The sequence below is a fragment of the Gallinula chloropus genome (genome assembly GCF_964237585.1).
Source record: "Gallinula chloropus genome assembly, chromosome: Z".
NCBI lineage: Eukaryota > Metazoa > Chordata > Aves > Gruiformes > Rallidae > Gallinula > Gallinula chloropus.
In genome coordinates, this window is record NC_140089.1 from 44,550,104 (window position 1) to 44,566,678 (window position 16,575).

The following is a 16,575-nucleotide window of genomic DNA, read 5'->3' on the forward strand; positions in this document are numbered from 1 at the left end:
CCTTCTCTACAGAGCTGCTTCCCAGCAGGTCAACCCCTAACCAGTGCTGGTGCCTGGGGTTATTCCTCTCTAGGTGCAGGACCATACACTTGCCCTTGTTGAACTTAATTTCATTCTTCTCCGCCCAACTCTCTAGTGTGTCCAGGTCAAATGTCACCACAGCCTTCTGGTGTGTCAATCACTCTTCCCAGTTTTGTATCATCAGTGAATTTGCTGAGGGTGCTCTCTGTCCCTTTGTCCAGACGGCAGGTCACAAGTGGTGTTCCCCAGGGCTCAGTGCTGGGGCCCGTCCTGTTTAACATCTTCATCAATGTCATTTGCAGATGACACCAAATTGTGTGGGAGTGTTGATCTGCTGGAGGCAGGATGGCTCTGCAGAGGGACCTGGACAGGCTAGATCGATGGGCAGAGACCAGCTTTATGGGGTTCAACAAGGCCAAGTGCCAGGTCCTGCACTTCTGTAAAAATGACACCAGGCAACGCTACAGGCCTGGGGAAGAGCGGCTGGAGAGCTGCCTGGAGGAAAAGGACCTGGGGATGTTAGTTGAGAGTTGGATGAATGTAGGCTGGCAGTGTGCCCAGGAGGCCGACAGCATCCTGGCCTGTATTAGGAATACTGTAACCAGCAGGACTAGGGAAGTGATCCCTCCCCTGTACTCAGCTCTGGTAAGGCCGCCCCTCGAGTGCTGTTTTCAGTTTTGGGCTGAAACTACAGGAAGGATGTTGAGATGCTGGAGTGTGCAGAGAGGGCATCAAAGCTGATGAAGGGTCTGGAGCACAAGTCCTGTGAGAAAGAGCTGAGAGAGCTGGGGCTTTTTAGTCTTTAGAAAAGGAGGCTGAGGGGACACCTTATTGCTCTCTATAACTGCCTGCAAGGTGGTTGCAGAGATGTCAGGGTTGGTCTCTTCTCTCAGGTAACAAACGATATGATGAGAGGAAATGGCTTAAAATTGCACTGGGGAGATTTAGGTTAGATATCAGGAAGAATTTATTTACTGAAAGGGTTGTGAAGCATTAGAACAGGCTGCTCAGGGAGGTGGTGGAGTTACCATCCCTGGGGGTATTTAAAAGGTGTGTAGATTAAGGACATGATTTAGAGGTGGACTAGGCAGTGTTAGGCTGTGGTGGGATTCAATGATCTTAACTGTCTCTTCCAATCCAGGTGATTTGATGATTGTGAAAGCTGACCTATGTCAGGGTGGCTGAAACTGTTTCCTAGGAAACCTGCTCCAAAGCATGTAGAAATCAAAGAAGCTCTTCCTGTCCACCCCAGAAAATGCGTAATGACATAAAGGTGCTTTGAATATTAATGAGAGCAGACCAAGCACTGACCCCTGGGGCACACCCCTGGCTACAGGCCTCCAACTAGACTTTGTCCCACTTGCCACAACCCTCTGGGCTCTGCCATTATGCCAGTTCTCAACCCACCTCACTGTCCAGTGATCTAACACACACTTCCTAATTTTGTTAAGAAGGATACTACAAGCGACATTGTCAAAAGCCTTGTTGAAGTCAAGGTAGGCAACACCCACTGCTCTCCCCTCATACACCCAGCTGGTCCTGCCATTATAGAAGGCTGTGAGATTGGACAGTCTTGATTTCCTCTTTGTGAATTCATGTTGACCATTTCCAGTAACTTTATTCTCTTCCACATGCTTAATGATGGTGCTCAGAACGAGTTGTTCTATCACCTTTCCAAGGATGGAGGTGAGCCAGACTGGCCTGTAGTTTCCTGGGTCTCCCTTCTTTCCCTTTTTAAGGACCCGAGTGACATTGGCTTTCCTCCTGTCCTCAGGCACCTTTCCTGTTCTCCATAACCTCTCAAAGATGATTGAGAGTGGTCTAGCAATAACATTTGCCAGCTTACTAAGCACTCATGGATCTATGGATGTCAAGTTTGCTTAGATGTTCTCTAACCTGATATTCCTCAACCAAGGGAGGGTCTTCCTTTTGCAAGAATTTCTCTCCTACCTGGAGGCAGAAGAGAGGCAGAGATTCTTCATGAAAAGAATGTTGTGGGAGGCAACTTACAATATCCTTGCAGCAAGTATATCAGTCTCCCTACGACATAGGAAGGTGATTGATAGCTCTTCTTGACAGTGTAGTTTAAGTAAACTGTACTCACTGTATATTTATAGCTTTGCTGGAGTTTTCCCACATGTCAGCAAGAATAAAAAGGTTCATTTCTTGGAGCAACTAAGTGCTCAGTGCAACACATCAGCATAATCATTCTCAACAGCTGAGGCTCAAGCACTTGTTTCACAAATCTGCCATCAGAGTGGCAGCCTCAAACAGAGGGGACAACTATACAGAAACTTCCTAAAACCACTTCAGCAGGATTTACCAGTGTTTGTTGGGTTGAGTATCAGTTCATATGTTAAATAATAAATGCAGAAATTCAGAAGATCTCAAGAAGAACCAATAGGATTTTGCTTCTCAACAAAGTTTCCAAACAGCACTTTCACTGCTGAAGTAGTGGATTTTCTATTTATTTATTTTTGGGCAGTAGTACTATCATAGAACCATGGAATCATTTGGGTTGTATAAGAACTTCAAGATCATTGAGTCAGATTGTCAACCTAGTACTGCAAAGCCCACCAATAAACCATGCCCCTAAGCACCATGCCTGCACATCCTTTAAATACCTCCAAGGATGATGACTCAACCACTTCCCTGGGCAGCCTCCCCTGTGCGGCCTCACCAGGGCCAAGTACAGGGGGACAATTGCTTCCCTAGTGTCCCTGGGGACAATTGCTTCCCTAGTGTCCCTGGGGACACTGCTGGCTCATGTTCAGCTGACTGTCGACCAGGACCTCCAGGTTCTTTTCTCCCAAGCACTGTCTTCCCCAAGCCTGTAGTACTGCATGAGGTGGTGTGACCCAAGTGTAGGACCCAGCACTGAGCCTTGTTGAAGCAGTTCATTATTCATCAGCTATTTTAGAATGGGACCTTGACTATACATTTCATCTGCCAACAGGAGGACTGCACTCTGCAAATCTTCTGTGAAAACAGAGCTTGACAGGAGGGACTGGTTCCTCTTCTGTACCACCTCTGTGCTTCATAAGATCTCATGACATTATGTTCATCAGTATCTTGCCTCTTCTCCTTATTTGAATACTTACTTGCTTGCATTTAAGGTCCTTATGTGAAACAAGCATAAGGAAGGAAATAAAAGGATTAAGAGCAAAGCGATCTAATTTAAACACAGACTCCATACAACTATTGAGTATTTAATCAGAACAACTAGAGTGATTAGGAATGAAAGGTCTACGTGAATGACTCACCGTCAGCAAATTAAAGATTAAAACATGTGGTTGAAAAAAGGAAGCGTCTGGCTGAAAATCCTCTGTATGAATTCAATTCTGCTAATTCTGTTAGCTTCAATAAGCTACAGAAGGTATATTTCATTAGGACCATGTGCAGCAAAATCGTTGCGAAGCCAGTAAAAGACACAGGTAAGTAAGGGGATAAGCTTATTTCTGCCGTGAATGGAGACTGCACTTTTTTGTGGGATTCTTTGTCCCACGACTGTGCCATCCCCACAAGGATCTTCAGTTACTCTCGAGGTTAAAGCTTGCCCTCAGAAACACATCCGTGATAACTTCTGCAGCTGGACACCGCATGAGCAAGGTACACACCAGCAGACCAGTAGCCAGGGGAGGAAAAGTGAGCAAAACCCGCAGTGCTTCAACAGAAAGTGCTGGTCAGGAAGCTCTGCTCTGCTCTGCTCCGCTGCTTCTCCTCAGGCCAGAACCTCTGCCGGGTTGGAGCCATTTGCGTTCTGCAGTCACCTGCCACCCTTCCCCGACAGGCAAAACGGCACATGACGGGGTACGGGGAGGGCAAACAGCTTCCATCAGCGTCACCCACACCACGCCGGCATTGGGGATATGCAGCGCGAAACTCCAGAACGTGGTTCCAAACAAATAAAAAGGGCGGGTTTTGGAACAGGCCTTTCGCGGCTGGAGACTTGCTGCCATCCAGCGGCAGCGGGCGCCTGGCTTCATCGGCCGCTCCCAGGCCGCAGGGAGCCGGGCTGGTCCTGACAGGCAGTGATTTCCCCAGGACTCTTCCGAGGGCTCTTTTGGGATAAACACAGAGGTGCACGCTCTGCCACGTCAGGCAGCTATCGAATTCTTCTCTCAGAAGCGGCAGCACAAGTCTAGGAGCACCAAGAAAAATACAAAGCTTGTAAGCGGCCGGGCAGGCAGCGTCAGCACAACGGCGGTACGGAGGGAGAACGTTTCCGCTAGTGAAGGTGCTGATTCAAATAAATGGGAACAATCATGATAAAAATAACATTAATAATAATAAAAATAGAAGCTACTTATGGCAGGTAAGATTTTTAAAAAAAAAGGTGTGTTTCCTAGACACTAGATTTCACAGTCCCATTACCTGCATCTTATTTTTTATTTTGGAGTTCAAATTCATTTTGTCCCATCATCTGTTGTCAGAATGACTTGCATGTTGAACAGTTGTTCTCCATGAGCCTTCCAAAGACAGCTATAAAAAGTATTACCTCAGGATGACACACTTGCTGGTACAAGCAAGTGCTTTTTTCACGAGTTCCCCAAGAACTGCAGCAGAACCGTAACTGTCGTGCTTCCTGGCTACCGGCCCCATGGAGGATTCGGGTTCCTCCCCCTCCAGCACCACAAGTGTGCAACAGCACAACCATCTCTGACGTTTTCCCAGAATTTACTACTTCAACACTTACCATTCAGAAAATTCCCATAACAGGAAAAGGGATCTCAGCTTTAGAGGTGCAAATGTTGTATCTTAAGAGGAAACCCCAAATATGTCATAAACCCAGCACACTGCAGCATATTACTGACAGTGCACAGCACTGAAGCGGAATGGCCAGGAACACCCATTGACTCTCTCCCTCAAATTACATAGCCAATTAAAAACCTTTTGTATCAACAGTTGCTTTGACCACAATCATTACCCTGCATTAAAACATACCACAACCACTTTCTGGTGCGCATAAGCCTTCAAAGCAAGCATCTTGTCTGTTAGAACGCTTACCCTGAGAATGGCATGCCATGGAGTTTATCACGAGCCTATGAATTAGGAGCCCACCCTTCCACTATGGACAAATACCTTCCTGTACGTAGTTTTTTTGCTTGCCTTTTTTTTGTGTGTGTGTGCTATACATTTCTATGCTACTCCAACGCTGTTAAGATCTGGAAATGCTTTAATATTTCTGAGAAATATTAACCCAGGTAACAGTGATATTGTATCTATATTGTCATGCTGGCATACAAACCTATTCCTTCCCCCGGTGCTTGTTTATTACTGTAAGCAGAATCATTCAGGATAGGCAGGTTTCATGTTTAACAACAACAATATTTATTACTGTAACTGGAGAACTCTACATACAGTATTGCACAAAACTGTAACGCACCCATCAACGAAACCATGCTTCTATACAACTGTAAATAGCACTTTTAGCAGAGGTTTAACACTTTGTGCGTTAGGTGTCTTAGTAAAGTGATGGTTTAGAGCATTACTTCACAGGAGTACAGAAGTGGTGCAAACTTTCATTCAAGGCCTGCAAAAAGAACACTTGGAAAGGATTGCTGTACATGACATAGATCTGAAAAAACCCCAACCGATCCCCAGAACACCAAAGCACACCAAAAGGAGTTACAGGAAAGCATGCTAGCACTCTTAGTAGCCACCAGTGCTACCACATTCAAAGCCCTACCCTCCAGCAAGCAGCGGAGAAACACAGCCTGCAGAAATGCCCACAGGTCCAGCACTTCCTAGTGCTGCTGTACCACATTAACTGTGTTTCTCTGTTTGGCAGGGCTGAATTACAGCCCTTCAAGCTCAGCTGGCTGGTGTATTACCAGTGACTCCTAAATTACAGTATGAATTGTGTGCAGCAGTTGGCTGTTGAAGGCAATTACATTTTTTACATCAAAAGGTCATATAGTATACAACCAAAATTCAGGTATTTAAGATTTAACTGTAGGTGTAGAAATTCTGACCTTCTCTTCCTGTACACTACACAGAACAAAAAAACCCTACTTACGTTCTATTCTTCCCTCCACCCCTTTCCCCAAAGGGTCTGGGAAAGGGCGCAGAGGGAAGAACAAAACCTTAGGTGTGATCGTCCTCTCCAGCACGCTACTATTCCAAAGCTGTTCACAGACACATGGGCAACAACTGTCCGGATCAAGGTGAACTCTGGACTTTCAACACGCAGCCTCAGTGCTCTCAGTTCACTCCCATCTCAACATCACCTTGTCCTCCACCACAAGACCCCCACCCCTTTTGCCCCCTGCTTTTTATTTTATACCCTTTTCCACAGTTGCTCTCATCCGTTACCCAGGCTGATGGGTTATCTTTTCTGCACAAGGGAGCAGTGTAGCTGCACAATGTCATCTCTGGACAGCCAGGGACACCCAGCAGATACAAGGATGGAGCAGCACTCCTCCTTTCCCAGCTTCTGGGCAGGGCGGGAGTGACAGCGGTGCTTCCGCCTGAACAGCGGTGGAAGTGCTGGAGGCTTTACAAGCTTGAAAAACACTGGTTCACAAAACTGAAACTCTGATTAGCAGAATGTTAAAATTCTATAACTGTTATTGTAATTATGGTCTAGAGCATTTTAAAAATACTATGAAATACCAGGTGTTTGGGTTTGGTTTTTTTTAAATTATGCTTTTGCTCCTGTTAGCAAGTTAACTTTGAGACAGGAGTTAAATGTAAGTTACCATAAGCTTTGGTGAAAAACCCTAGTACCTACACAGCTGTGGAGCAGAACTCAAGCTGTGACAAAATTAGCACCAGACACGACCACGAAGTAAGTTATGACAAGTGTTAAGATTTCTCTCTCTCAAAAAAAAAAGTGTTCGTAGCTTTTGGTGCAGGGGCAGCACATTCACTGCACACAGGGAATCAGAACCTGGACAGTTTTACAGAATTTGCAACTTAACTCAAGAAAGATAAGTGACTGATGTGAGAAACTAGGCCCGAGCACCTGCTTTAGTACTCTAGAGCTTGAATGCATTTCATGCTCTTGAAAAAAGACAAAGTACAGCAGTGACAGTGCCTTCAACAAGGGAAGGGACAGAATCACAACTGGCTTGGCCTGTTTTGAAGTATTTCTATCACCTATGGTGTTTCTACAAGCTATGGTAGTCTACCATTACATTAATACATCATCTTCTTTTTGGTCTTCCCTAGATTTATGGAAAAATATGCCACCAGAAAACCCACACCCGATGAAAGCATCTGAAAACTACAAAAACAAAGCAAGCACAGACATAATCACAGCATAGGCTGAAGCTGATGACCATTTGCCTGTGTATATAAATCTTTATAAACAAACACACGTAAGTCAGTCGGGCTTTTCATGTTTGGCTTTCCCCGCTCCCCCCTTCCCCACCAAAACAAAGCAGAACACAGAGGCAGTATATTCTTTTAAATGGGTTTTGGATGGGGAAGTGTGAATAGAGTGGACAAAGAAAAAGACAAAAGGAAAAGAACAGTGAGATTTTATTTCCTTGGCATGTGAAAGTACATAGATGTTACTACAGCACTTAGTGTTCTTACCTTTTGGATCCCAACTCAGCACAAATTACAGCGTAACTATTTTAGTGGTGTAATTCAACACACGATTTGCCTTTTCAAATTAATTTTACTTTATTTGTCTTAATGATATCCCCACTTTACACAGCCTATGAACCTGAAGAAAATGCATTTGCTTCTGAAAGCTATAACAGAAGTGTTTTGGGGTGGTGAAAGTCAAAGTAGTAGTCCTGCGATTTCAGATGTTAAAGCTTTCTCCACAGCCACATGTTCCTTTGATGTTTGGATTATTGAAGACAAATTCACTGGACAGTTTGTCTTCTACATAGTCCATTTCAGTTCCTAAGAGTGTCAGCTGTGCCTTCTTCTCAATAAACACTCTAACCCCTTGAATACAACAAAGACAAAAAAAATTATATACAGCAAAATTATCTATCAACCAGTGATTAAAAAAATAAAAAAATGGAAGCTAATGATGATCACTACCCGCATATCTAGGCTTCCCATGCCTCCCATGGGGCACCTCCATCACTGAACTGCTAAGAGCTCTCTTTTCTGAAGCATACAGTAGCTACCTCTCTGGGAAGTTACTCAACTTTGAAACCGCAAATCCCACATTAAAAATGCAAGTGGACAGACTAGGAAACAGTAAAAATCAAAATGTAAAACTGTGATCAGCAAATAACAAGAAGAACTCCTTAAGTTATAAGAGAGGCTGCTGAAAAGCTGTTCCATCCTAGCAGACGTTGAGAGAACACATTACCAACACAATTCAAGTGTGGACAACTCGTTTGGATCTACCAATTTTGAGTGTCAATTTGGACAGTTATCTGACAGTGAAGGCTAAATCTGAGGAAAGACTTTATGGACCTGACCCCTGAAGCAGCCAGAAAATTTGTGTGGGGATCCAAAGCCACCAGCTCACTGCGCAGAGAGCTACATAGAAGTCAGAGCCTGCACTGGAAATCTACCTAGAAACATCCAAAACAAACCAGAAAGCACACAGGCTCACCTGAAATGCTGCCTGGCTTCAGATCTTAAAGGTCTGTGACCTGAGGGGAGCTGCTTAACCTTCCCCAGAGACCCAGGAAAGGGCTTCTGAAAAAGGTGTTTCCAGCCCTGTAAACCCACAGCAGCTCTGAGTAATCGTAAGAGGCAACTCCAGAAGCGAGCTGAATTTGAAATTAGGAGGCACCTCCAGAATTAGGTGGCAGTCCCTATCTCATATTCTGGTGCAATTTAATAATTTACCGAAGTTCTCATTCTCTGTTTAAGAGATCAGAGTGTATGAGTTGGTTACAGGCATTTTGAAGGCCGCTAGAAGCTGGGCTCTGCCTGTCAGCACAGCTTCTGTAAGAAAAAAAATTACAATATCCCATTTATTTTTATAAAAATTGTGGAAAAAGTCTCTAACTCTGATGGTTTTGGCTGGGATAAAGTTGGCTTTCTTCACAGCAGCTTGGTATGGGGCTGTATTTTAGACTTATGCTGGAGTAGTGTTGATAAAACAGGGATGTTTTCGTCACTGCTGAGCGGTGCTTCTCAGAGCCAAGGCCTCTTCTGTCTCTCACCCCATCCCACCAGCAAGGAGGCCTGGGGTGCACAAGGATTTGGGAGGGGGCACAGCTGGGACAGCTGACCTCAACTGACCAAAGGGATATCGCATACTGCATGACCTCATGCTCAGCACATAAAGCTGGGGGAAAAAGAAAGGGGAGGGGGTGGGGTGGGCCATGTTCAAAGCGGTGCTGTAACTGTGGTGTGTGCCGGAGCGCCGCTGTCCTGGGGAAGGCTGAGCAGCTCCTGCCCATGGGAAGTGGGGAATGGATTCCTTGTCCTGCTTTGCCTGTTACACTGTCTCCAGCTCAGCCTGGGAGCTCCCTCACTTCTACCCTTGTGATTCCCCTTTGCATCCCATCGGGGTGGGGGTGGGCAATGATGGGACACGATGAGCAAGTGGCTGTGTGGGGCTTAGCTGCCAGTGGAAGTTAAACCATGACAAGAACTTCAGCAATAAACCTACCATGGGACGCTAAATGAAATTATCAGGCAGAAAGCTTAACACCAGCACACAAAACAACTTAAAAAATACTCTTAAAATCGCAGAAACTGTTGTTACAAAGCTATGTAAATGTTAAAAGCATGAAGAGGTTAAAACCAAATTACAAATCAACAAAGAATGAGACTAGATAGAGAAGGTAATTGGAAAAATCCACTGTAAATAAAATCTTTACTTTGCCAAGCCTTGGTTTAGGTATGCTTATATTCTTTTATATATGCATTGGTCTATGTATCTGCTATTAGCCACCTCCAAAGACATGGACAATGGACTGGACTATTCTGGTGGAGTAGTCTCTGATGCAGAGACCACAACGCTGTAGATTTTAACTAAGTGGTTCCTTCAAAACAGAAACCAAGGGGACAACAACTCCTGTAACAGGATTAGGGCCTCTTGCTATAACTTGTTACTTCAATTAAGTTCTAACCTGTACCTTGGCAAACCTGTAATAGGTTATTCTTCCCCAAGACCACAGAAGTTTGCTCTGCTGCATCAGACACTCACCATCCTGAACAACTTCTTCATCGGAGTCTCCTTTCGATTTTGTGTATTCTAGTGTGTAGGAGAGGCCGTTGCATCCTCTGGTGCGAACACCCACTTTCACGCCTACCTAGAAAAACAAGAATCAACAAAAGAATCAACCCCACACCCATGGCTTTCAAAAACCTATTCTGGAACACCAAGATAAAAAGTAAGCAGAACAATAATGCGCTCACATGTTTTATTCTCCACTGCCTCAAGGCAGAAGTGAATTACTTAATGGATTAAGGGGCAGTATTTTTTTCCTTTCTGAAAATTGACTGCCAGGGTAAAAGCACACATTAGGTGTTTGCTGATCAAGCCCTAACATACATTACAGTTTCGAAGTAATGAACTGTTGGTGTCTGGTCTCATAGAGACAGGTAAAGACTGGTGTATTTCTGTGACATCAAATTACCATTTATTCAGATGCTATTTCAGGTGTTACCTTAAGGTTATTGACAGTACTGTAATTATGAAGCAGTGAGGGCCAAGACAAGGGCAGTTGCTAGACTTTCACAGAACTCTTGTAATGACATTATCAGAAAACTCATGTCAAACCTAAGTTTTGAAAAATACTCTTTATTTTCTTCTATTGCCAGTCTCCGAAAGCAATCCTCTCCTTAAATCAAATATGTTCATTTCCTTAATTTCTCAGTCAACCTTAAAAGCCAACCTAGTCAACAACTGTAGTGTTTACAGTATCCAACAGGTATGGCAAAAAGAGCATCTTTGCAAGCAAAGAACTGAGAAGAAGTTACACGGAAGCAGGATACACAGGACAATCTTCCAGAAGTATATTGGCACTTTCCACACACCAATGCTTCATAATGGATAGATTACGTTGTCTATCAGTGATAATGTAAACTTTGGTAGACAAGGTCATGATAAAAATGTATCAAAGCATATAATTTGTCATCAAGTGGGATATCAAACAAACAAGTGTTTGATTTTCAGACTGATTTATCCTTTGCTCTATGGGAACTGCTCCAAATAATGGGCTGGGAAACACAACACCCTTTACAGGAAGAGGATCACTGAACAGCTAACCTGTAGGCTTAGGGTTTCCTTAGGATGGTTTAAAACATTACAACAAAGAGTCCAGTCAGCTGCACATGTGCAGGAAGCAAAAGAGACAATGGGTCTTGTATGAAAGAGAAATACTACACTTGAAATAACACTAACTGTAAAGAAGAAAATGTAATGCCTGTTTTTGCAATGGTTAGAAAGCAACACTGTACTTTTTCCTGAGAAAAGGTCAGTATCCAACAGCTCAGTCGCCTATTAGGAGAAATGCTGACTGCTTACAAAAAAAAAAAAACCACAAAAAAATCCCACTCTCTCTCAAGATGCCTTGGTATTAGATGTTTTCCAATGGGGATAAATCTAGCTTCATTATTACATACTTCTCAATGACAACTCCTTAATAGCATCCTAAAGTCAACAGTGGAAGAAGATCTCTTTCCCTACCAGAAGTCACTGTTAGGCCATACTGAAAGACTTAATTTAAATATAGCTAAATAGTATTTTGAACATTTTTTTTTTTCACTTTTGTACATCATGGAAGTCACTGTATAACGAAATGCCATTACTGTCAGTTACTTCCTGTATCTCATTTTATAGAGAAATGCTGTTGCAGTTTTGTGAGGCTGTGCTGCTGAGAGTTTCTTTAAGCACCAGTTACAGTTTTCTGCCAGCCTAAACTATAAACAATGAGCAATACAAAGCCAAAGTCGCAGCCCGAGAGATAGTCACAGCACCTCTGGGAATCACATACAGGAGAAAACAACCTGGAAGCAGCTGCATTTTGCCACCGGAGAAGGGAGTGAGAAGATTTACTGAGCTGTGCAGACACCAAGGCTGGAGAAGGGCAGGGGAGGAAGTGGCCCAGGTGCTGGAGAGAAAGATGCCCCTGCAGCCCGTGGAGAAACCCATGGAAAAGGCCGAGACCCCACCTGCAGCCCGTGGAGAGGCTCCATGCTGGATGGAGCAGGTGGAGACACAGAGAAGACGCAGTGACCCTATGTTGGAACAAGCCCATGACTAGAGTGAAGTCTGCTAAGAAGGGAGTGGGGGGTGGGGGTGAGGTTAGAGGTGTTTTAAGATCTGGAAAATGAAAACAGCTCATGAAGAAGTAACGAAGAACCCCATTTTTTCCCAGTCCCTGCCCCCCCTGTACTGCTAGCAGGGGGAAGAAGGGAGCAAAATCCTGACTAAAGTCTGCTAAGAAGGGAATGGTGAGGGGAAAGTGTTTTAAGATCTGGTTACATTTGTTCTAAGATCTGATCACACTCCCAACTCCGGGGTTTTTTTTCTTCTTGGTAGTGTAATGTAACAAATTAGGTAGTTTCTCTCTTCTTCACTTTGTGTTGAGTCTGTTTTGCCCATGTCACTGCTGACAGAATAATTCTCCATGTCCTTATTTTGACTCCTGAGCCTCTTAATACATATTTTCTCCTCTGTCCAACTAAGGGGAGTAATAGACTGACTTTGGTGGGCATCTGGCCTCCATCCAGGCCTAAACCACCACAAATGCAATGAAGCTTATGAGCTCCCCTCCAAAAAGAGGTGCCAATGCCTCTACTGAACACCTCAGTGTCTATTTCGAACTTCTGAGTTCGCCAGAAATGCTTTGCAATCATGACCTGTGCTAATACCGTAGCACGAGCCACAGGTTGGCCTCGTTTGTACTCACATGCTCAGGTTTTTCTTTAAGAAGCTGTTTTATCTTCTGCACAGCTGATGGGGTCTGAAAAACAAAAACAGGCACATTAATTTGAAATGCTGGGGGTTGTGTATGTTTATTTGCAGACAGTGCTTGCACACATTAAAGTGTGCACCGTACATAGTTGCACTACAAAAAACCCCTTCTGTTCCAACTCTGCACACTCAAATTTTCTCAGTTAATGTTTGTCTTCTATCTGCAAAGTCCACCTTCTCCACCAGCCACCTGTCAGTATTGACTAGCCTGTGCTCGACTTGAAACTGTTGTCTGATCTGAAGATAGGAAACTCTGCTGCGGAACAGATGATTGCTGTATCTAACCAGGCGGAACTCAGGACCTTCTCACTCCTCTCCTCGCTCACACTGACAGCTCGACAATTTCAGTCCTTAATACTAGGGTGTGGTGGGTTTCTCCCCGTGCCCCCACAAAAAACCACTACCACAACCCAATTAAGTAGTTCTGCTCCTGTGAAACTCTGGTCACAGACATGTTACAAGCACAAATCAGGCACACAAATGCTTCTGGCCTACTCGTTCCTTCCCACCACCCTAGAGGGAACCGCGGCTTCAGAGCAGATAAATTCACTGTTCATGCAGATCTGTTTTTTTTTGCAGAAACACAGGAACACAACACGAGCATACAAGCTCCCACTGCAGGCTTACGCGCTTCTCAGGCACGGAGAGAAGCAAAGGCACCAGTAACACAAAGTTCCCACCATGCACAGGCTGCAGCACACCAACCGCAAGTGCAGCTTGGAGAATAAAACCTTTTCAATCTACAGCTACTGATCTTTAATTTATTAACGAATCACTGCCGAGAGGGAATTACCTGCTCTAAAACAAGTGACCGCGCTACACGCACTTATTCTGCCCGTGTAACTACAGGGGCCCGGTTCTCCTTTCCCAGGCGGTGCCCCCGGGACACTACAGCCTCCCCAATACTGCCACCAGTAGCAAACGTCATCAACAACGGGACACGAAGCCTCCTGGGAAACAACCTATTCGTCAGCTCCTGTAAATAATGGTTTCTTTCGGGTTTTTTATTCTTTAACAAAATACAGTTCTTCGGGTGACTGGGCAAAACGGGCCCCGCCTGTACTCTCCCTGCCTCGCTGCCTGCCCTCCGCCGCCCCGCTGCCTGCTAAGGGGAGAGGCGCGGGGCCCCTTCCCCACCCCAGCGGGCCCGGCACGGAGCCGCAGCTCCCCAGCGCAGCACGCTCAGGGGGAGGCAGAGACCCCTGCAGTCCCCTGCCGAGCCGAGCCCGGCCTGGCCGCTGGCACCCGCCCGAGGTTAATGGCGCCGGCCGCAGGCCGCGACACTGCCGCAGGCGAGCCCCACCCCAGCCGTCCCCGGCACAGCCCAGCCCGGACGGGCAGAGCCGCCGAACGCGCAAGCCAGGCTGGTCGGCGCGACCCCGTCTCGTCCCGCCCCGCTGTCACCCGCGGCCCAGGGGCGGCTGCGCACCGCCTGCCGCCGGACGGGCGGAAGGGCAGGGCGAGGCCTGGCAGCCCGGCCCGGCCCGGCCCGTGGCGCAGCTCTCGGCCTCGCGGGGAGGTAGGGGACGCGGCGGCCCCGCGCTCCCCGCCCGCGGCGGCGCGGCACTGACCAGGGTGAGGGCGGCGCGCGTAGCCTGGATCTTCCGCTTGCTGACGGCGCGCACCGTAGCCCTCACGACGGACGAGGCCATTGCCCCCCTCTGCCCCGTCCTCTACCCTCTGCCATCGGCATCACCGACGTCACGCCGTGACGCCACAGCGCACGGCTCACTTCCGACGCTCGTTCCTATTGGGCAACGGGGTATGATCGGCAGGCGGGGGCGGGCCCGGACCCGCCCCTTTCCCCGCCCCGGGCGGATGGAGCTGCGCCGCCGTCTCCTGCCGCTGTTGCCGGGCGGTGGCGGCGGGGACGGGGGGCGCGGTCCTGCCCTGTGTCGCACTCCCGGCGCCGGGCAGGCAGGGCGGCGCGGTGAGGAGGGCTGTGCGCGGAGATAAGCGGCTGACTCGGCCCTTCCTTCGGGCCCTGCGGGGCGGAGGGAAGCAGCTGCCGGTGGGAACACACCGCAGACCGCCCGCCGCCTCCTTCCCCTCCAGCGAAGCCCCCCGGGCTGCGGGAGGGCGGCGCGGCGGTGGGAGCCCGGCCCAGCTGCTGCTCTCCACGCCCTCCCCGCGCACAGCGGCCCGCCGGGTCTGGGTGCCTGAGAGAAACCTGTGCAGCCTGGGCCCGGGACACCAGTCCCATCGCTTTACATTAAACGATGGCAGCGCCCCGGAGGAAAGGGAGCGCCCGTAAACGCGCTGTGGCATCCTTTAAACCCGCAGTTGCAAGGTCCAAACTCAGCGTCTCATCACAACTGCTCTGGCTACACGCGATTCTGGCCTCAGCTGGTGTGAGCAGCTCGATAGTACGTGTAAAGGTGTTTTTCTTTTACAAAGGGGCACACGTGGGCCGGCACCATCCCAGGTGTAACCGCAGGGTGGGTGGAGGATGGGTTGGGGGCAGCCTCGAGGAGAAGGACTTGGGGCTGTGGACTGATGAAAAGCCCAACGTGAGACAGCAATGTGCACCTGCGGCCCAGAATGCCAGAAAACCCTGGGCTGCATCATGAACAGCAGGTCAGGGATTCTGCCCCTCTGCTCCGCTCTTGAGAGACCACACCTGGAGTCCTGCATCCAGCCCCAGTACAGGAAAGACACAGAGCTGTTGGAACAAGTCCTGAGGCGGGCCAAGAAGATGCTGGAGCATCTCTCCTCTGAAGCAAGGCTGTGAGAGTTGGGGTTGTTCAGCCCAGAGAAGAGGCTCCGGGGAGACCTTACTGCAGCCTTCCAGTACCTAAAGGGGAGCTACAGTAAAGACGGAGAGGGACTCTGTCAGGCATTGTAGCCATAGGAGAAGGGGTTATGGTTTTAAAGTAAAAAATTAAAGTTTAGATAGAAGGAAAATATTTTTCCCTGTGAGGGCCGTGAAGACATCACTGCTAAACTGTGAAGTATCACAAGTGGAAGACAATGAGTATGCATAAATATGATCTTTTTGCTTTAAGTAACTTGTCCCTTCAGGACTTAGAGACTTCATTGCCATCAGCAAAACTGAAAGTAACTGTCAGTAGAGAGCTCATTAAGGCATAATGAAGTCATATCAGCCTTTCTTTTGTGTGGGATATGAATGAAAAACTACAAGGATGAGCTTATTTTTGAGAGAAAAGGTGACAGTTTCATATGATGAAATATGCTATAGGAATTATTTTATGTTTGTTGCGGGTTGGTATTTCCTTGAAAGTAAGTTGAAGCAGTATGAAAGAAATGTTTTGCAAAAGCTGTGCACAGAAAGTTTACAGACAGCTGAAAACCAAATCAGGAGTTAGGATCCCAGTTCCTTAAGACCACTTCAGCAATTCTAGCTTTCAACTTTAATAAAAAGAGACAGGTAAGGAAAAAAATTCAACACATATCTAAAACCTGATTATTCTTTTAAGGTATCATCAGCTCAACATTTAGTTCAGGAATACTGAAAACTGCAACCTAAGAAGAAATAAAGAAACTCAAGTCTATTCTTTTTAAAATTTATTTCAAAGTCATAAATAACAGTGGTTTCAATTTTACCATGTAACCAATCCTTTCCTGAACAAGATGGTACATTACCAGCTCTGGAAGGACTTCAAGTAAAGCTCAAGTTCATACCACTAATTAAATTCTTGGCTGGTACAAGGATCTTCTTCACATTTTATTAAAATGGA

General features: G+C 46.6%; 1 protein-coding gene across 1 annotated transcript; it reads right to left on the reverse strand.

The window, feature by feature from the left end:
- Positions 1-7,380: 7,380 nt before the first annotated feature.
- On the reverse strand, positions 7,381-14,581 carry ISCA1 (iron-sulfur cluster assembly 1). The gene is made up of 4 exons (XM_084278616.1): positions 14,449-14,581; positions 12,813-12,866; positions 10,103-10,208; positions 7,381-7,926 (listed from the first exon to the last, which is right to left on the reverse strand). The coding sequence occupies exons 1-4, from the start codon at positions 14,527-14,529 to the stop codon at positions 7,778-7,780; spliced, it is 390 nt and encodes a 129-aa protein (XP_084134742.1). The 5' UTR covers positions 14,530-14,581; the 3' UTR covers positions 7,381-7,777.
- Between the last annotated feature and the right edge of the window lie 1,994 nt (positions 14,582-16,575).